Source organism: Berghia stephanieae, chromosome 2 (genome assembly GCF_034508935.2).
Source record: "Berghia stephanieae isolate SIO BIC M18660-M18661 chromosome 2, UCSD_Bste_1.3, whole genome shotgun sequence".
Classification (NCBI taxonomy): Eukaryota; Metazoa; Mollusca; class Gastropoda; order Nudibranchia; family Aeolidiidae; genus Berghia; species Berghia stephanieae.
The window spans coordinates 89,012,539-89,035,038 of record NC_088361.1 but is presented as its reverse complement, the minus strand read 5'-3'; the positions used below and the strand labels follow the sequence as shown (position 1 = coordinate 89,035,038).

At 31.7% G+C, this 22,500-nt stretch overlaps 3 protein-coding genes across 3 annotated transcripts in view; 2 read left to right on the top strand and 1 right to left on the bottom strand.

Moving 5' to 3' along the window:
* Positions 1 to 5,884, top strand: part of LOC144963769 (uncharacterized) — a 9,943-nt gene extending 4,059 nt beyond the window's left edge. The window contains exons 5-10 of the mRNA XM_078897712.1: positions 1,522 to 1,645; positions 2,100 to 2,188; positions 2,493 to 2,651; positions 3,066 to 3,328; positions 4,507 to 4,733; positions 5,846 to 5,884. Of these exons, the coding sequence (XP_078753838.1) occupies positions 1,522 to 1,645; positions 2,100 to 2,188; positions 2,493 to 2,651; positions 3,066 to 3,221 (528 nt within the window). The 3' untranslated portion in view covers positions 3,222 to 3,328; positions 4,507 to 4,733; positions 5,846 to 5,884. The remainder of the gene's footprint in view (positions 1 to 1,521; positions 1,646 to 2,099; positions 2,189 to 2,492; positions 2,652 to 3,065; positions 3,329 to 4,506; positions 4,734 to 5,845) is intronic.
* Positions 5,885 to 5,895: 11 nt separating this feature from the next.
* Positions 5,896 to 21,830, top strand: LOC144964048 (uncharacterized). The gene is made up of 11 exons (XM_078897992.1): positions 5,896 to 6,020; positions 8,328 to 8,475; positions 9,348 to 9,433; positions 10,594 to 10,612; positions 12,404 to 12,483; positions 13,067 to 13,207; positions 14,584 to 14,778; positions 17,875 to 17,966; positions 18,330 to 18,494; positions 21,066 to 21,220; positions 21,685 to 21,830. The coding sequence occupies exons 2-11, from the start codon at positions 8,328 to 8,330 to the stop codon at positions 21,828 to 21,830; spliced, it is 1,227 nt and encodes a 408-aa protein (XP_078754118.1). The 5' UTR covers positions 5,896 to 6,020.
* A 527-nt stretch (positions 21,831 to 22,357) lies between these two features.
* Positions 22,358 to 22,500, bottom strand: part of LOC144964047 (uncharacterized) — a 7,163-nt gene continuing 7,020 nt past the window's right edge. Inside the window, exon 6 of the mRNA XM_078897991.1 lies at positions 22,358 to 22,377. Coding sequence (XP_078754117.1) covers positions 22,358 to 22,377 — 20 coding nt within the window. The remainder of the gene's footprint in view (positions 22,378 to 22,500) is intronic.

The window sequence follows — 22,500 nt, the reverse complement described above, 5'->3', positions numbered from 1 at the left end:
TTTTTCCAACTTCAGAAAAGTTTTCTTCTTGTGTTTTCTCAGACCCCATTCTGGCCAAAGTATCTGAAATTTCATTTTCTATGATGCAGCATTGACCAGGAATCCATTGAAGTCTCACCTCTTTTGCTTCTTGACTTACTTTCATTAGTTCTGCGCTTACATGGTTAAGATATGCTTACAATTGATAAATTGTGTCAATCTGTTTGTTTTATATTGTACCCAAACTTCAGTACCCTGTCTCTCTATCTACCACTTCTTATTGCTGTGTGTATATAATTATAATAATGAAACCACTGTAAAACTTTTCTATATTGTCTCCCTCATTCCTCTCCCAAGGGGTGAAGTAGCAAAGTTGTTAAGGCCTTGTACTGTGACCCGGAAGGTCCCGGGTTAGAGCCCAGCTTCAGGCACTTTCATTTTTTTTTCTTGGGCAAGATCATTAACCCCCAATTTGCTCACTTGGACAACGTGCGTGATTTCTGTTGACATCAGATATCCTGCCTGTTTGATGAATTATCTATATTCCTTCGATGAATGCCTAGGCAACCATCTCTTCTGATGTCGTGGCGGAAGGGCATAATTTTGTTTTTCATTCCTCTCCCACTATATGACCGTCAGTATCAAATTATTGATAAAACCATTTGTAATACTGAAAATCTTTTTAGAAAAGGATATTAAATTTTAAAAAATTACACCCTTCCACTCAGCATCGTCACCTAGGCCTTCCATGTAAGAATATAGATAATCTATCAAACGTCCGATGGCAACAGGAATCACCCATGTTATCCAAAGTGAATGAATTAGGGGTTAATAATCTTGCCCAAGAAAAAACAAAACAAAAGTGCCTGAAGTAGGGCACGAACCCAGGACTTTCCAGGTCACAGTGCAATGCTTTAATCACTCAGCCACCTCATCTTTCATAAACAGATTTGCCCAGGTTGAAAACAAGGTGGTATAAAATTGTTTTAATGTAAATCTTGTAATGCCTGAAGAGCAAGTAATAGTTTTTCACTAATATGCTTACTTGTGACCCACTGTCTCAAACTGGTATTAAGTCGAGGTAGAGCAGTTCACCAAAAGTCGATATTATAAAATAAGAATGATGAGAAATAGACCAATTTCACACTTTACCCAAGAGTCATATTTTTTATAAGAAATAATTTCTTTTCTACTTGTCTAAATCGATTGGTGTGAATTGGCTGAGTGGTTAAGGCATTGCACTGTGACTCAGAAGGTCCTGGATTCGAGCCCTGCTTCAGGTACTTTCATTTTTTTTCCCTTGGAAAAGAATTTTAACCCCCCAATTTGTTCACTTTGAACAACATGGGTGATTCCTGTTGACATCAGACACCTTGTTTGATGGATTATCTATATCCCTTCATGGAATGCCTACGCAACAATGCCGTGGTGGAAGGCGTAAATGAAGTCAATTGTACATAATACCTTTTTGTGGTGATGGGTCACATTTTGTCCTGAAGTCATAATCCAACAAATTTATCTTTTGTGTTGTTTTGGGAACAGATTTTTTCCTGCAGTGAGGGTGCACTGAATACTCTAGAAAAATACATGGACGGGCCAAAAGGAAAATCTCCTTTTGTATACCTCATTTTACACTCATTGACTCTCTTTTTGGCATACAAGACACGTAAGAAACAATTATGTCCTTTTTTTATCATCACCATTATCATCATCATCATCATCATCATCAATCATCGTCATTGTCACTATCGTCATTTTAATTATTAACACCACTGCCATTACCATCATGATGGATTCTACCACGGCACCACCACACCAAACCCACTGTCATATTGTGATCTTCACCTTCATCGTTCATTATCATCATCATTAGAGTTTTCATTCCATGCATCAATATCACAATTATTATTTTCTTAAATTATTTGATTAGATAAATAAGTAATCAACTATTCATCTTTTTCTTTCTGTCCTTTTTTAAAGATGATTTATTCCTTATAAATTTAAAGACTTAAACATTTAAGAGATTTTGAATCGAAAATTGAAATTATTAGTATTCAAAATAGTTTAAAATAGAGAATGAAAATTATTTGTATTTTATTGAAAAACCTCTCTGTCATCAGAGGAAATTTCCCACAAGGACATAAACACGATCTGCAAAAATTCTGTTCTCATTATTCGGAAAGCGATTCCCAATGGAGAAGTAAAACAGGTAATTTCATATGTCTTGATGCAAACTTATTTACATGCCTGATGACAATAAAAATAATAATTATGATAAATGATAATGATGATGGTGATGGTGAGAGAGAGAGAGAGAGAGAGAGAGAGAGAGAGAGAGAGAGAGAGAGAGAGAGAGAGAGAGAGAGAGAGAGAGAGAGAGTTATACTAAATATCCCCTAAAGATGAATGATGTTTTTTTTTTTCATTTATTTATTTATTTTTTTTTCTTGATTGTTGCCAAAAACATGGTTGTCAGTTGTGTGAAAATATGAAATTATCATTTTTTTTTTCAGGTTGACAACTTTTTGCAGCGCTTACTGTTCAATTCAAATCCAACCATTAGACAGGAAATGATAAAATTGTTTAAAGAAACTGACCGTTATGGCCTTTTATCAACTTTTCAACAAAAAGAGATCGAACAGCAACTTTCTCCGTTGTTGGTGAATTTCAAAGTATGTCATTTTTTAGTTTCAATGTACACTGCTGGTAGTGTAATATACTTCCATGCTCCCATTCTCGACAATTTTTACCAATGTCATTTCTGCTGCACATTTATAATTGTAGAGCGATATCATAATTTTTTTTGTGACTGCATTTATGTTATAGTTATAGCCTTATTTGAATATGAAAAATAATGTTATTGTTAAAAATTAACAAAGCATACGTAATTTTGTCATCATGGGAAACAGAACAACTAAAAGAATCACTCATTTCAACTTAAATTTTAATTTTATGGAATCATTGAAAAAGAAGACAAAACAACAAATACAAAACAACCCCCCCCCCCCCCCCAAAAAAAAAAAATATACAAAATAATTTACTTATATCCATCTGTATGTGCATTTTAAAAATGTTTTATAAATTAGTTTCAGAGTACTTCTGGTGGAAAGTTTGGTTGGAAAAAAGCCTCAGGTCGATTTAATGATCAAGATGTATGGATATTTCTCTACTGCATGACGGAAAAGGATCACAAGAGGAATCAGATAACATTTTCAGACCAAATGTATCTTACATTGAGATGAAGCGACTTGCCGAATTGCAGCACAGCAAGATCATCAGGATGTTTGCTTATCAACATGATTGCATCCCAACATTTTACATCATTGAAACTTGTGACCAGCATCTTCAGGTATGAAAAATATGTGTCGGTGCATGACATAATCAGTCGAAAGGTGAAAATTTTGGAGTTGCATTAAAAAAAATTTCTGAAAGAATATGCTCACCAGAGCATTTTTATTTTAATTTTAAATAAATCGGGTGATTTTTCATGAAGTTATGGTCAGATGTATGGGAAGGGTATCCAGCAGATTTTCTCAAATGTCATACTTTTTCAACTTGACTGGCTGTAAAAAATATTTAGAGGTGAAATTAAGCTTTGATTTTTCCCGAAGATGTACAAAAAGGGTTGATGTAATCATTTATGACAAGAACTCATTTTGGATAAAAATTGACCTTCTAACTAAACTTGGCAGTATCTCAGTTTTCACCATCCGACTGATTATGTCATTCACTGTAACATATGGTCCACCATCTCCAACCAGTATTCTATTTGGGTAAATGAGCTGGTGAAAATTGTATCTGTAGCCAAACATAATATGAAATTTATAGTAAAGTCTTGTAGCTTTAAATAATATGGTATTAAGGTGGGTTGATTTAGATGCTGACAATCCAATCTATGATGAAGATATGAGACTTGGGTTGAGTATTTTCGCCTTCTTGAGGAGAATAAGTGGAATTTTATACAGTGAAAAAAAAAAAAAAATAATAATGTAACTTTTCCATTCCATTTAACTTAACGATGAGGATGGTGATGGTGAAATGGGAAATAGCGAAAGAGAAAGATGGTGATGGAAATATTAGGAAGTTGTGATGATGGTGATGATGTTGTTGATGACGATGATGGTGATGATGATTTTGATGCTATTTATGTGCATGTGTGTACGTGTATATATATATATATATATATATATATATATATATATAATATATATATATATATATATATATATATATTATATATATATTATATTTATGTATATTCTTCATAATATTTTAATGGCACATGCAACCAAATGATAAATTGTCCTATTTTGAGGACAATACAGATATATTATTATTATTATTATTATTATTATTATTATTATTATTATTATTATTATTATTATTATTATTATTATTATTATTATATTATTATTATTATTATTCTTATTATTATTATTATTATTAAATTTACTTTCAGAATCAGATTCACATCAACTTTAACTACCGTATTGAGACAATTGATTACACATCCGTTTATCATTACAGGGACATCTCCAGAATAAGAAGAAGAACAGTTCATTCTTTATGCCATCACAGCTCCTCCAGTTTTTATTGGACGCAGTAACTGCTTTGGAGCATTGCCACAAGAAAAGCTATGTCCATTGTAATCTGACTGCAGAGAGCTTGATTGTTTTTAATGACACTCATGTCAAATTGGCTGGCTTTGGTCAAAGCAAAATGATAGATACTAATACAGGAAAAGCAAGGTGTAGGTATCATTGCACCCTCTTCTTTTCTCTTCTTCTTCTTCTTCTTCTTCTTCTTCTTCTTCCTTCTTCTTCTTCTTCTTCTTCTTCTTTTCTTCTTCTTCTTCTTCTTCTTCTTCTTTCTTCTTTTCTTTTTCTTTCTTTCCCTCTCCTTCTCTCTTCTCTTCTTCTTCCCTTCTTCTTCTTCTCTTCTCTCTTCCTCTTCTCTTCTTTCTTCTTCTTCTTCTCTCTTCTTCTTCTTCTCTCTCTTCTTCTTCTTCTTCTTCTTCTTCTTCTTCTTCTTCTTCTTTTTTTCTTCTTTTTTCTTCTTCTTCTTTCTCTTTCTCTCCTCTCTTTCTTCTCCTCTCATCCTATCTTCTTCTTCTTATCGTTGTTGTTGTTGTTTTGTGTTGTTTTTGTTGTTGTATAATTCTTCTTATTATTATTAATTTTTTTTTTTTTCTTCTTTGTATCTGTTTATTTATTTATTTATCTTTGTTCTTAGGCCTAAAGGTCTGCTAATTTTTTTGCTTGAAATCTTATAAAATAAAGCATGCAAGTAAGTCTTGGTCACAGTTGATCTTTGTTTTAGTTTCACTGACAATGAGGCTATTAAATGATCAACGGATAATGTTAGCAGTATTACAACTACAATGAACATAAATGTATTAAATATTATTATTATTATTTATTTTGTTGTACAGGCGTAGTTTATTGTGTAAACTTTTGAAGTTGCCCCCATTAGACATTAGGCATTAAAAATAAATTTATTTTAAATAATCTTTTGTACAATAACTATTTATTTATGATTTATGAAATTTCCATTCAGGATCAATAAAGTATATCTTATCTTATCTAGTTTATAGCTACTCTACTGCACAGTGACAATAAAAAAGTTTTAAATTATGGCCTGAAAATGTTACATATATACTGTGGAATAAAGCCAACACCTCTGGACCAGAAAAATTTGTTGACTTTAACCAAAGTTGACTTTATCCATTATCAATGGAACTCAAAAGAACAGAAAATTTGGGACCAATAAAAGATGTTGACTTTAAGCAGAAATTCTCTTTAAGGGTTGACTTTACGTAACTTCCACTGTATTTAACTTTCCAGCACTCTATGCATTCCTTATACAGTTATCAATAGTGAAGACATCCCAATTCGATGGAGTGCTCCAGAGTCCATTCTAGAAGGAGAGTATTCTAAGTCTTCTGACATTTGGATGGTTGGTCTACTTCTTTGTGAGGTGATGACTCATGGCCAATTGCCCTACTCAAACATGCCAAGGACGATGTGGCTCTCATTGAATTGGTAAGTCTTCAATATGAAGAGAATGTATGACCTGCTGCCTCAACCTGGTATTATGTTGTAATAAACTGAATAAAATTAAGTTTAACTCTCTCAACCCTAACACTGCCTATCTCAGTATTTGACTATGACTATATATCCTTCATTATTTACATTTTTCTGAGACAAACTATATATGAATACTTTTAAAACTACTTTAAAATTTTTATAAAACAACAATAGGAACTGAAATGGAAACTTCAATTTATTAAACATTAAAGGTAAAATGGACGTTTTGGGTTTTCCCTATCAACAAATTGTTTTGTTGATAAAAGGGAAACCCAAAAAGTCCATATTATTTGTCTTCGTTTAATATATTGAAGGTTCCATTTCATTTCCTATTGTTATTCATTTCTTAGAGCTTCAAGCAGCAACAATTTCATTGATTTTTACTTATATTTTTAGATGAATTAAACTATGTCTATGCCAATTTTCTTTTAGATTTGATTGACAGTTTTTTTTCTTTTCAATATTGAAAATGACCAAAAATATATTAGGAGAGTGGACAGCACAGCGGTAGCAAGCTCGAGTTGAATGAGTTAAGGTCAAACTGATCAGAATTGTGAATTTTAAAACTTTTTTAAAATTTAAAAAACAAAACTTACTATCATCAATGAAGGCATTTATTTCAACTCAACTTTTACAAATTGACCAGTTAACTGCTGTAGTTTGGAAAAAATACAATATAAAAAATTTGACCAGATAACTCGTCTTCAAATATCGATCGATTTACATGACCCTCATCTTGGCAAAAACTCTCAAGCCTGGGATCTCTAAGATTATAAGATGGGTAACACATTCTCTTTCATCTACCATCATTAATTCACACATGTAATGTTAAATGCATGAAGAATGGAGAATAAAATTTAGACATACAATTTAATAGATTCAGTATTGATATATAACAAAATTTGTGTAGTCTTTATAAGTTGTTCCAATGAAGGCCAAGGCGGAATTAATTAATTGGAATACCATGAACCATTAAAAAAAAAATAAAAGACACTACTTTGTTTTGTCCAAAGGAAGGTTGTTGAATGTAAGCTTTTAAAAAAAAAAAAAGCATATCTTGTTGGGAATTTATTGACATATACAATACTCGCTTGATTTTAGCACGCCAAATTCCAGCGCACTCTGCAATAGCACGCAAAAGCTGGATGACTGCATTTTATCTATATAACTAGTCGTTACCTCCCATGAGCACTATCAGAATCTACATACATTTTGACTTCTGCGGAGAGTGTGCTAGAATCCATCTAGTACTGTACACAGTGGATCTTGCTGTGGTTACTTTTACCCATCATTATTTGCATTTTTCTGTGGATAATAACATGCACAATATTAATGATGCTTTCATTTTTTTTTACATAATAGATACATGGCACTTTAAAAAAAATTAGATTGAACAACCACAAATGTTTTTTTTTCTTTTCTTTTTAAAAACTACCAAGAATCTTGGGAGTCCCGATAGCTCAGTTGGTAGAGCACTCGCTTCACACGCCAAGGAACCAAGATCGATCTTGAGGGCAGTCAAGATTTTTCTGACCCTCCTGTCCACCCAGCAGTGAATGGGCAGCTGAGTCTGTTAGATTTGGTGGAAAGTACTTTTTGCGATAGACTAGCGTCCTATCCAAAGGATAGCAAGCAGTTATTGCCCATTTTTAGGCTATAGAAACTGGGATCAACTCCGGTTCCATGGGCCTCATGGCTCTGAAGGACTACTATTTTATACCAAAAATCTTTTGGTGAAAGTGGACAACACGATAATAGGGGACTTGGGTTGAGTGATTTAAAGATTGATGCCTCATTTTCTTACACTTGATTGGGGGAGAATTAGCAGACCAGTCTAATATTAAGAAAAATTTGTAGAATTACGAAATTTTGACTCCAAATTCAGAAATTCATGAGAATCTATACGTCATTAAAACTTAGTGAAAATGAAATTTGATAACAGACTTGACTACAAAATTTTAACGGTTTTAAACTGATTTAATCCTTGTGACGGTGAATTGTTGATTTTATAAGTTGATTTTAGTCAGTACAATTTTTATCTTCTAAATATTACGAATTTTTATAGTTTCAAGTAGACAGGTTTGGCATTAGTCATGTAAAAGCAGAAGATATATATATATATATATATGTGTGTATATACAAAGTACAATTTTATCTCCTTATTTGTTTTAGATTGTTCTTGATTTTACATCATCATATACTTTTTTGTTAGGAGCAAAACCGTCTGCATTTTAAATTTATTATGTAAATGTCCTTGTACAGATGAAATCAAAAAAGTTGATACCTACAATTGACCCTGTTGTGGAGAGAAATTCCATACTTCAGTTGTTGTCAGAGTGTACCTCTTATGAACAAGAGAAGCGAATCCATGTTGCCAATGTCAAATCTTCTCTGAGGAACCTTTTGATAAGTAAGCACTGTGTTAAGCGATGGCGTTTGTAATCATATCAAAATTAACTAGCTTAAACACTTTGTGAAATGATGCCTTTGTGTATATGAGAGAGAGAGAGAGAGAGAGAGAGAGAGAGAGAGAGAGAGAGAGAGAGAGAGAGAGAGAGAGAGAGAGAGAGAGAGAGAGAGAGAGAGAGATAGATAGAGAGAGTGTGTGTGTGTGTGTGTGTGTATTCAATCTCTAGCCTTTTTTATACTTAACAACCGCTTGCTCTAAAGCAACTCATAATGTGGGGCTCTCATTTTTTCTCTGAATTATCTAGCTCATGCTGTTGTAATCTTGTGTTATTTTATGTTTTTTTGATTTTATGCCTCATTCAGTGATTAAAATGGAAAGAGACAGGAGTAAAAACATCAATAGATCTTTAAAAGTTTGATTCTTCCCGATATTTTGATTTGAATTGTCAGGTGTCTTTCCATTTATGTGCATTTTTTCTTTGAATAAGAAAGATAGAAGTTTACTTTTTTGTTGAAGTATGTCATCAGTCGGAGGGCTTTGAATAATAATGATAAAAAAAGAGGCAGGATTGAGGGCAGCATTTATAGAAATATCTGAGATCTTTATGACTGCAAGTTACTATTCATTAGTATGCAAAATATTATATAAAGGAAATTTTTATTTTCCTCTTTCAATCCATCCTATTGCATCTGAGCGAGTTTAATCACTATTATATTTCACACGGGATTTGAATAGATAGCCCTATTCATGGTTCAAAATATGAAGGATTAGAGAAATAATGTTTCACATTATACTTTTATTGAGACAATTTATCATATGTGTTGAAATAGCAATCATAATTTTCATTTATTACCTTTTGAATTTATTTTTAGGAGTGAAGCAGACACCAGAAAGAAAGAGCATGCTTTCCAAATTTTTTAATTTTGATGAAAAGAAGTCATCCACCAATTTCAAAAAAGTGAGTTCATGGAATTAGATTTTTAGTTTATCATATTTCTAAAGGATACACACCATTTACTAAGTGAGTCGAAATTAAAAAAAAAAATATTCCTTTGATTACTTCGCAATTAATGAACATGGTAAGAGCTGAAGCCCAAAGTATTGATACAGGTCTGCTGTCATTGTCATATGACGACATTTTTTCACAGAAGTGGCAACTTCTGCGTGGTTCTTTATTAACATAAATTTCGTAATGTCCTTTTTTCCAAACTCTTCCCAATGGCTGAAAAGTGACTTCAGATTAAAGCATTACAACAAATATACCAATTCGATAATTCCATTTGTGCTCGAGGAAGGCCATCTCATTAATTGAAAAGAGAAATTAAAATATTTCTTTATCCACTTTTGTCAGTCACCTTAACAACTTTTTGTCACTTGCATTTTGAAACACTATCATATACAAGATGGAAGGATATCTCAAAGGCTGTGAATCAGAAATGCAAATTGTACCCCATTGAAATCGTGAAATGTCTTGAGAACATTTTTAAAAAAAATGATCGACCCTAAAGAACAATTTTAATTTATTTTACTTTATTGAATAATATTCATTTAAATGTAAAGCAATGTGTGTTGATTTGAAACAGATTAATTCTCTGAATAACCCATATTACGATTTTTGAAATATTTCTTTTTTACTTTTCTCATCACGTCACAATAATTTGTCTTTTGTTGAATTTTTAAAGGACCTGGTACCATAAGATACATATTGTGTTGCATGGGCAATGTTTTGTATTGTAAAACTTTTGTCATACTGTTATGTTTAGTCTTTGACACCATTGGGGGCATATGGAAATTAATTAATTGTTGTCAAGGAATGCAGTTGTTAGACTTAGAATAGCTAAATACCTAGACTTTCATTTTTATAGGGATAATCCATCAAATAAGATACAATCTACCAACATAAACTCTGTTCTCAGTGTTTTGACATGTTAATTTCAATGTTGCAAACATTAGAGCAACTCCTATATCTACATATAAATAATTCATAAAACACGATTTTTACAATTTATTTAAAATATTGAATATGTGTTGTTTTACTGCATGACGATAAGAATTTTTAAATTATTTTTTTTTCCTTTCCCTGAAGTTAATTAATAGTTGTAATTATTTATTTTACAGGGCATTCCAGAACAGTTCCGTGAGTATTTGTTCTATGTCATTTATAGCATGTTGCTTTTTTGTTTGTTTTATTAATTGAAGATGGTAATTTCAGGGTTTGAATTCTTATAATAGTTAGAGGTTGTAGTTTAATAAATAATCATATATTTTAAATGTTGATGGTTGTTATGACAGATTTTATCTATGGAACAGTAAAGTTTGCTGCCCCAAACGTAAACAATAACAAGTTGCTAGTGATTTCCGTTAGGGACCGGAATAATTTACGCACAATATAGGTCTCCCAATTTTGTAGTTTGAGTTGTAGGCAATACACTTTCAGTATTGAAAATATGTTTACATAAAATCTAACAGTTGCAGAAATAATAATATAAGACTAAACTATTATGAAAATCAGGCTCCGAATAATTCTCGTTTTGTTCATACCAGCGCAATAATTTGCTCTGGTCTAAAAATAGATAGACGTAACTTTTGATAAATTTTACCTTTTGTTCCATAAAATATCCATATCTAGACATTATTTGATGCATGATCGAGTATTTATGAATATGTGTTTCTTTTGCCACCTAACAGCCAAATTTTAAAGGTTATTTTCTTTCTATTATTTACATTGGAACGTGAGCTGTCAAGACAGGAACATGTGGTTTGCCATGTGCTTCTCGACCTTTGTTTACGTTTGGGGCAGCAAACTTTACTGTTCTATTGCTTTGAAAAATTAAATGTACTTGTTATGACAGATTTTGTCTATTACTTTGAAAAATTCAATGTACTACTCTCCAATGCATAAACCTCTTCAATTTAACAATTTATGAAAAGGAAAATAGACTGCAATTGTTATTATATTCAGGCAGTGAAGAGTTATTTAATTCTGCTGAGGGCGGCAACATTTTCTACACTTTATGTATTGGCCAATTGGCCCTCCAAACAGCGAAAAAAATTATGATAATCATTTTGGTGATTTTACTCCATTTTACAAAGTGAATATTCATATCTAGTTCCACGATGGAGCGTGTGTGGCAGATTTAAGCATTGTTTGCTTTAGGCGTATATAGTGACTCTTATTTATTATTATTATTATTATTATTATTATTATTATTATTATTATTATTATTATTATTATTATTATTATTATTATTATTATTATTATTATTATTATTATTATTATTATTATTTTCATTATTATTATTATTATTATTATTATTATTATTATTATTATTATTATTATTATTATTATTATTATTATTATTATTATTATTATTATTATTATTATTATTATTATCATTATTGATATTATTAGTATTGTAACCTGTTTCGGTTTTATAGTCTCATTTCTGAAACTTATTGACTCTAATTAAATATGGATAAGACATTAGTGAAATATTTGCTTGAAATTTTCTTATCAGCTCAAAGATAAGATGGTGGTAACGATTAGACTAGAAAATCCTAAGAAATGCATAAGTGTGTGTCTATGTGGTATAATGTGCGGCTATGTTGTCTATTATTATTATTATTATTGTTATTATTATTATTATTACTATTGTTAATATTTTTGTTATTATGAACTTTTTTTTTTCTCAAATAACAATTTTTTTTGTTTGTATTTGTTTTATTTTCCAGTTTTTCGTACATGTAATTTTCAGTTCAGTTAATTGCAAGTCTGCTAAAAACCCAAATTGTTGTTTAATTGTCGATATTGAAATACTTTCAAACCTTAAGGCCATTATAGCATAAGGCTCTCAGACATGAATATGCACGTAGCATGAGATTCAATTACCAATTCATACCTTTTTATATCTGTCTATTGTCTATTAAGATATAAGAACAGGAGTGACAAGTTCCCTAAATGTAAAGCAAACAGTAAATGTTTCACAAAATATGGAAAGAACCAAAGAGGTTGGTAAATATATTGCTTTTGAATTTTCAACTTTTTTCTTTTTTTTTCATTAAATAACAACTGAACGGCTCAGTCAGTTTTACTTTTACTTTGAATGCTTATTTAATTTGAAAATTATCGGTAGTTCATCTGTGATCCACCATCTAAAAACGAGGATGTAGTCAATAATCTTATATACTATAATGAAAGATTTAGTTAATGGCAATTACGTTATAACACATAGTTGGCTGTAATTTGCATAAGGTAGTCTTTTAGTGCCGTTAAACCCTTGGGTCAAAGTTTAATTTGGTTTAAATTGCACTAAATGGGCAAAAACAATTTATTGCTGCACCTTGGTTAAGACGTTGGTTTATAACAATGTTTCGACCTTTGGCATTCTTCAGGTCAAAGGTTAGGCATATTTACAATTTATGTAAAAATAGAAATATGAGTTTAAATTAAACGTATTCTACATTTATTGGGATCTGGATTTTTTTTAATGTGTGCAAAGTGATTTACCAATTAACTATTGAACCCCCTTTAGTGGTGCAACTTCTTTATTATCTTTCCTAATCATTTTACTTATTAATTTTCCTTCAATAGGGTAAAGACTTCATTTTCAGAGAGAAGATACATCATCAATTATCTACCACTATGGAGACATCATTCCACTCACCTAAACTTGATGACATTTTACCAACAAGGAGGAAGATTGTTCAGTACGCATCAGAAATGAAACATATTGTATGTGTTTTTTAAATTAATTAGTTTAAAAAAAATACTACTTTCCATCTTAGTAAATCTTCTGCTGTCATTATAGTTCTAAAAAGATAATCAATTAATTGTTTTGTTATAAGACACTGTCAAGTTCTCATAAGTTTCAAGCAAATGCTGAAAAATAGATCGAAATATATGTTTTCACATACTTTAAAGAAATATCATAAACTTGTATGCCCTATATTATTGTATTAGTCAAGAAGTGTAAATCCTGAGTTGGCTGGATCCGCATCAATAACGTACTGGCTATAAACATTTACTTATCAGATAGTTGAAAGTATTGGATAAAAAATGAATATATTAACAGCTTAAAAAAATATTTTGGGCTCAAAACCATTCTTCAAACAGTAACAAAAACAATAAAAACAAATACATCACTTAATATCCAGATAGACGGCAGAGAAATATATTGTACATCCTGTCTGCAAATTATAAAATTGAAATTCAAGATTCCATTAATTGCTTAACTCTTTAACTCTTTCAGCCCTGAGCTATATTCGCATTTCCGTCTGACACCTGATTGAGGCAGAATGAGAATGACAAGCTGAGACAAAGCAAAATTCGAACGCGGTGCGAAATCTCAATTAAAATACACCCCTTGGGCCAATTGAATGTTCTGATGAAAGAAATGATGACACAATTGGGTCAATTTATAGTACTTTTGTACAAAGTAGGATTGGATTACATTATTGTTTTTGCCTTTCAAGACTGACCGCACTGTGCGGCCATCGGCCAGTAGAACAGATTCTGCTCTGGCTGCATAATGCGGCCAATGGCGCTGAAAGAGTTAAAGGATGTGCCAAATATTTCTCTGCCATCTATCTGGATTTTAAGTGATGTACTTATGTTTTTATTGTTTTTGTCATTGTCTGAAGAAGGGTTTTGAGCCTGAAACGTTTCTGTGTTAGGTATTTTGTTCTTTTTTGAAGCTGTTATATATGATTAGACATGTAGAAAAGCCTTTAAAAAAATGCACATTTGTGCAGCTATGTGGTCTAGAGCTATGACACTCACCTTCGGATTGGAAGGTCCTGGGTTCGAGTCTTGCTCTGAGCAGTGCATAGTTGAGTCCTTGGAAAAGACTCTTTACTCACATTCTTTCACTGTCCTCAGGCGTAAAATAAGTAACTGGCTGTTAACGGCATTGTCTCTGTTGGAAAAAAATTGTAATATTGCCCAACAGGAATTGTACTTTGTCCTACATGTTATTTGTTGCTGTTGTGTTTGCTGGGGATCCATTATAAAGGGATTTGAGCTCGTATAGTGAATGTTGCACGATATAAAAGCTCAAGCTTGCTTTCTTTTTAAAAATTATTTTTTCTTCTATTTGATATTCGTTACAGGAGTGTATAGTTCCCAATGAGAATTGCTTTTGTCTACTGGATGTGGCTTTCAAAAAACTTCTCAAGGACGTGAAAGAAATCATACTGCTAATGCAAAAAGTGGCAGCCAAAATTGCAGGGTTGTTTGAACATTCGTATGTCATTGGGGACATTAGTGCTTCTCATGTCTATGTGGAGCTGACAGACCCAAAAAAGGTGATTTTTTTGTTTTCAGTAATTTCTACATTGTCCCGTTTATTGTTTTTTAAAAAAAATTAAATAAATCTATTTATTTTATTATGACCCAATGAAAAACAAATGTTTTATTGAGAAGTATGAGTAGATTCTAACTAGGTGTCATGGTCTCCAGTGAGTAAAGAGCTACTCGACTATGCATAAAGATATGTAGAATGAGGCCCCAGAATTTACTAGGTACTATAAATGAAAAACAATTAACGATTTGTTTAAGATGAAATAAAAAGAAAGATGAAATTTAATTAAAAGAGATAAATAGTGATTGTGGTAGTTACAAATAGAAACGTGAATATATTACGTAACTTATGATGATATGTCAGGTTCATAAGGTTACGTTTCCAGGCAGTTGACAGGCGTGGGTTCTGTTTTCCTCCGATAACGGGCTCAGGCTCATAAAGTTCCACTTCCAGGTAGTTGGGAAGGGTTATTGTATAGTTCTTCGACAGCGGGCTCAGGTTTGATCCTTGAAGATTATACAGTCAAAGGTAAAATCTCCGGCGTCTTGATGGTGGAGATAAAATATCCACAAAGTCCCAAAAGATAAAAATCTTCAAATATATATGAGGAATGGAGCGACTGGCCGTCCGGCATAGATTGTAGAGAGAAGTGAGTGTAGAATGTTAGACCTATCAGCTTTTATAATAAGTGGCTACGTGACAGAATGTAGAACGAAAAGTATTCACTAATTAGAAATTAATTCGAGGGAAGGCTATAAAAGGAAAGACGATCTAATATTAGAAGGTAAAGTTTATCTAAGCCGACCGAATTATAACTGGAGTGAGATGAATTCAGTTCTTAATAAAATAAAATTTAATAAGATAATTGTGAACAACCTTTACTGTGACACTAGGGACACATAACATTTTTATTGGCAAAAACGATATTCGTCGTCTTCATCCTCGGCATCATCATCATCATCATCATCATCATTATCATCGATATTATTTTAACTTTTGTTTGTTGCCATAATTTTTGTCCCAAAGTTGCCAAAGGCTCACACAAAGAGTGGCCTTTTCAACTTCCTATGACAATATAAATAGATATAGGTAACTTATTCTAAAGCAGGGGTGCTCATCCTCTGGTTGCAGGACTAGTGCCGGTCCGCAATAAAAAATATCCTGATAAGCAGCTGATTAAGATGACGCATTGTTATTGAATGAAGTAGTCAATCTTTTTGTAACTTTGGGGTTCAGTAAAGTGATACAAAGCTGCTAGAAGCTGTGCAAAAAGTAATAAACAATAAGGAATATAATAGGTTCAAAAAAGAACACGATACCTAACACGGAATGTTTTGGATTCAAACCCTTTTTCAGCCAACAACAAGAAACATTGAAAACATATATACATTACTAAAAAACAGATTGACAACAGAGAAATGTTGGCACGTCTTTTCTGTATAAAAATATTGGAATGGCATTCCAAGGTTTTTGTACAGAAAAGACATGCCACACATGCGGCTTATTGGTCTTGTGATATGACACTTGCTTTCGGAACGGAAGGTCCTGGGTTCGAGCCTGGCTCGATGCATAGTTGAGTCCTTGGAAAAGGCTCTTTACTCACATACTCTCACCATACTCAGGTGTAAAATGAGTACCTGGCCGTTAACAGCGTTGTCTCTGTCTGACAAAAAATTTGTATTATCGCCTAACAGGTGTCATGTCTCGTTCTACATGTTATGTGTTGCTGTTGGTTGGGGACCCTTTGTATAGTGCTTTGAGCACGTTTAGTGGATATTGTGCTATATAAAAAGCTCAAAGCTCAAATGTTTGTTGTTGGCTGAATAAGGCTTTTGAGCCTGAAAAGTTCTGTGTTTGGTAATTTTTTGTTTGTTTTTTTTTGGAATGTGTTATATTCATTTTTGTTTATTGCTTTTAAGGATCAGTAAATAGTGATTCAAACATTGATCCCACTGGTAGTCAACACGTGTTGGATGTGAAAGGTGTTTTGTTCTTTAAGTCTAAATAAAATCCCTCTATACAAATTTCAAAGATTATTTTATGCGTTAATTGTGTAATTTTATTCATAATTATATCATCAAATTAATGTGACAATGAGACAGTTCTCGAAAAAGATTTTCAATTTTGAATTTTCACTCTCATACCTATCCTCATTGAAGGTAAAGTATGAAGATAAAAGGATTTGATTTAATTTTCAAAAATTTAATTTAAAAAATGGACAGAAAAGTATGTTGGATAAAAAAGTAAATTCTAAAATTATTCATAACTGTTTTTGCTACCTGAAATTTTGTCTTCACTTTTACCACTACATCATTGCAAAAGAATGGGAGCCACTGATTTAAAGCACAAGAATTTCTTGTGCTTTGTTATAAGTATTCAAAATATCATTTGTAGCCTTAGAGACTGTATTATTAGATTTATTACTATTATTATTATTACTATTACTATTAATATTAATATTCGTCTTCTTCTTCTTCTTCTTCTTCTTCTTCTTCTTCTTCTTCTTCTTCTTCTTCTTCTTCTTCTTCTTCTTCTTCTTCTTCTTCTTCTTCTTCTTCTTCTTTTTATTATTATTATTATTATTATTATTGTATACCATCGATCTCACAAGAAATTATAATGTATTAGGAGTTTTGCATTGGAAACATCCATAGAACTAAAACTAGGGAATTCCACTCTTTACAGAGATTAAGAAATTGCTGTGTTCATACTTAAAAACATTTGATTTTAGCGTATTGACTGTTTCATGTGTTTCATGTATTGTAATTGGCATGAATGTTGGGGCGCTTGAATACTTTTCTAATATTTTTGTGACGTTTAGGAGTATTCCATACATTGCATTTTCCTTAGTGCTCATCCTATTCCGAACAAGTAAATTAAAATTAAGAGTGAATGCTGCCATGGTATAAATGTATATCAGGCATATATGATTACCTTTTTATCCTTTGTCTCTCACTATGTCTCAGGCGCTTGTATGACCCTAAACAGTCAGGAGAACTGATATCTTTAAAATCTTCAAAATAAAATAATGCTATCCCAAGTTCACGAATCAACAGTTAATAACATAATTTATTTTGCACTTGTCATCACAAATCCCCAGGTACACATTATATCCTTGGCATTTTTGAGAAAAATAAACTGCGAAGAAGAATTGAATCAGATAGAGGACGTCACAGAAAATGTCAAGAGAAGGTAATGAAAATGTTAATTTATTGTATAAACAGTTATCACATCTTGATTAAATATAATGTCTTTTCAGTAAAATTAAATATGAAATATTATGTTTAAAATGTCTTATAAAAGCAGTTTTAAAAATGTAGTCATATCACTATTGGTTCAGGTTCCAAATATTCTTAAAATTTTGTTTTTCAAAAGTTTGTTGCCTTGCAGAATTTAATACCAAGAAGTACTTGACCTCGAATTTTGTTATAAAATCTTTGTTCACATTGTAGAGAAGTCTTTTAAAAGATTCTTTGCAAGTCTTTTTCTTTGCACCACCACAGCAATCAGAAGAATGAAAAGAATCTGAATTCTTAAAATTTTCTATATTTCTAGGGCGTCGCCTGAATGTTGCAGAACGGTCGATTCTCTGCTTCCTCTGATGTTTTTTGCTTCGGTAATTTCATGTGGGAAATGCTTGCTGCCTTTAGCCAAGAAAACCAAGCAAGCCTGTTTTTCAACAAAACTATCAGAGTTTTTCGAAAGTTACGTGAGGATGAAGTAAGTACTATGTAAATTTTTAAATGATTATCTACAGCACAGCCTCTCTATCAACAATGAACAATATTGTTGAGACCAAAAGAAAATTTATAAAGAGCTGTCATTATAACCGAGGCACCAAATATTGGGACCGGGAATGCAACCATACAATGTGGGATCTGGTGAAATCATCAATCTTTGTTTAAGGATAGATTAATAAATTGATTGACATCAAGATCCACACTTGTCAGAAGCCACATCTGTCTTCCTGTGTGGTGCAAATCCTTGTTGTTCGATTCTCTCCTGATTCTTGGTGATTGCGGACAAGTTGTTTAGGGAATCATGTACTAAGCAGCCATAACTTTCTTCTTCATAATCAACTTTTATGAGAATATGCAACTTTTCATCACTGATCAGTGCTTTTTTCTTCAACTGGATATCCTTGGTTGGCCAATCAACCGTTTTCATTGGCTACGACTATGACATCTCATTGGCCGGAAAGCAAACATTCTAATTTGTCACTTCTGTTGATTTGAATTTGCTGATTAATGCCATATCAATGTTGCTATATCGTTTCAGTGATTTTTTAATTCTAAGATATATAGTTTAAAAATCAGGACTGGGCACAATATTCGTTGCAAAAAATGAAAAATCATTTAAAGTTGTATTGTAATAATAATAATAATAATTAATAATAATAATAATAATAATAATAATAATAATAATAATAATAATAATAATAATTATAATAATAATAATAATTAATAATAATAATAATAAATTAATAATAATAATAATAATAATAATAATAATAATAATAAATAATAGTGGCATTGGTTTACTGCATTTTCAAAGTTATATAATGCCCAATGCGCTTTCCATTGGTTGAAAAATAATTCCCCCCCCCCCCCCCCCCCTCTGCACACACACACACATACACACACACACACACACAACACACACAACACACACACCACACATGCAGACACACAATTGAATATTCACACTTCGGGTTATAACCAAAGAGTATGTCAAAGATTAAAAATAGGCAGACGTCGAAAGAAAATATTTTAGTTTCTATTTAAAAGAATTAATAGTTGGTTGTTTCATGATCGTTCTGGGAATAGAATTCCATATTTCCATACACTGGGTCCCATGACAGAAAAGAGGAACTAAAAGTTTAGTTTTATCAGAGGATGATCCCAGTGATCTGGAAGTTGTATAGGGGCTCAGGTTTTTTAAGTGGACAGGGGCTTCATCTTTAAACATTTAAAACATATCATGGCGATTTTGTAATTTAATCCCTCTCTGATTCTGATTGGTAGCCAGTGCAGTTCATAGAGAATTGGGAGGGAGTGGGACATACAAGCGTTTCTCAAAATTAATTTTGTGGCACTATTCTGAATGACTTGAAGACAAGAGAGTTTATCTTGACTTACACCTTAAAGAAGGGAATTGCAGTCACCAGTATGTGATCAAATAGAAGTGGTAACAAACCGACTGGCTACCTCAACAGTTAAATAATCTCTGATAGTGGTGATTTTATTTAGATGAATATTGAAAATTTTACAAAGGATATCGATCTGTGTCTGCCTGGATAGATTGTTATATATATATATAAAAAACACCAAGTTTTTTAACACATAAAGAGGACAGAATTGGACATCCAATGATATTCAGACTGACTGCTGGTATAACATTATTTTTTCCAATGGTATTTCTGCATAACATTAATTCCACCTTTTCATTATTTAATTTAAATTTGTTAGATTCCATCCAACACTTTACATCTCTTATACAGTCAGATTTAAGGACATGTAGCTCACTTGATGATAACATGCGTTTTGGAAAATTACAGCAATGTCATTTATAAATACATGAGAGCCCATCTAATTAAAGATTAAATTTTTAAAAAGATATAAGGGGTTATTACGAAACACAGAGAAATTTGATGAAATTGGCTTGGACTATATAAAATAGCACGTGAAAGTGAACATATGAGTTTGAAAATATGGGATATTCAACTTGTCCTAATATCGTCCATAATATATGGTTGGTTCTCAGAACAAGTGGGCTATATGCATTATGAAAAAGTTTTGACAAAGTTACTTTGGCACCAGTTTTTAAAATATTAATGTCAAACTTTTTTTTCTTCCATTCATTTATAAATATTACGAGGTTAACCTGAAACACTGACACAGTTCAATCTGATGAATTAAACTTGATTTGGACCTTTTTTTTTTCTTAATTGAGAGAAATTGAACATATGAGTTTTGAAAAATTAAGGGGTAGCCTTCTAATCTTTAATAGTATATGCTTTAATGTTTTGTTTTCCAGTTTTTAGTTTCTTAACTTTTATGGTTTCACTTCAAGAATGCTAATTTATTCTGCATTTTATTTTCCGTTGGTAGTGATAAAAATATGATGACATTTTATTGTTCATTTTCAATGCCCAGTAGAAGAAAAAGAAATTCAGACAAAAACAAATGTTGATTATTTAATCATATTGAATTAATTATGCACTAGTCAACAAAATCTTTCATTATGTAAACTATTGTAATATTTTTATCTTTATCCAATCTGCCATTTTAGATTTGTGATGCCATTCTTAGTGGGAAATGGGAGGAGCACCATCCACGGCCCAAGCGCTGTCCTGAAAGCTTGTACGAGCTTATCAAATCTTGTGTCAATACCAGAGAAAATGAAAGACCTGCAATGGCATATGTTGCTACGGAACTTACAAAAGAGTGAGTTTGATCTTTGCAAATTATGCTTAATCTTATTGATATCATCGCACTCTTGTTCTAATGATGATGATGATGATAAAATAATAAATAATAAATAATAATAATAATATGATAATATATAAATGAATAATAATAATAATAATAATAATAATAATAATAAGACGATGATGACGAAGATGATAATAATAATAATAATAATAATAATAATAATAATAATAATGAATAATAATAATAATGATAATAACAATAAAAATGATAATGGCGATGATGATGATGATGATTCTGATTATCATCTATAATAGACTTATGAAGCTAAGATCAATGCACGTTTTAAGGATATTTTACAGGACTTTGAAACATTTTAAATTTTTGAAAAAGTCAAAGATCTTTTGAAATGTGTGCAAGGGCATATTTTGCTATATTGAAAAGACATTTAAGGTTTTATAATATTCATATTGATATAGGTTTTTGGAACATTCGAAGGCATATGGCCTGTTCCAATTTTTTGATGACAAAAAATAAAAAATTCTTACCAGAACACAGTGAAACACGATTTAGAGTAGATTTTATTTTCGAAATCGTCATCCTTCAATTACTTACTGTGCATTAATTTGACATATGAGCTTTGACCAAAATAACAAGACTGTATTAAGTATTGAAAGGCCTTATAAAGATACCAGTACTGCCGTTTTATTAAAGAACACAGTATATGCTATTTGGTTAACATTGCATTTACTGTGTTTTTAAAAACAACGGCAGAGTAGACCAATAGCAATTAAATAAAGTCAAGTAGAATACAACTAGGGGGTCGGGGATATTTGATAGTCCTGCGTCTAATGTGTATATAATGTTGACAGGCATCATTACTAATTTTTCTCAAACATGTTCCTAGTTATGGAACAATTTCGGGATTGCAATAGCCCAGTTGGTAGAGCATTCGCTTCACATTGAAAAGGACTGTGATCACTCTTGGGTGGTGCAGTCACACATTTTTTCTGTAGATCTGGTGGAAATTACTTTGAGCTAGACTTGCATCCTGTCTAAAGGATAGCAAGCAATTGCTATTGTTCATTTCACTATAGAAACAGAGATAAACTCCAATTCTATGGGCCTAATGGCTCTAAAAGACTACTTTTTTTATGGCACAATTTTAACGACTGGAACCATAAAAAAGAAACAAAACCTTTAGTTTTTATGGCCAGATAACATGTTGCTTATATCTGCTATAAATTTCAATCTGGATCTTCATTATCATTGTCGCTTACAAAGAACTTAATCAA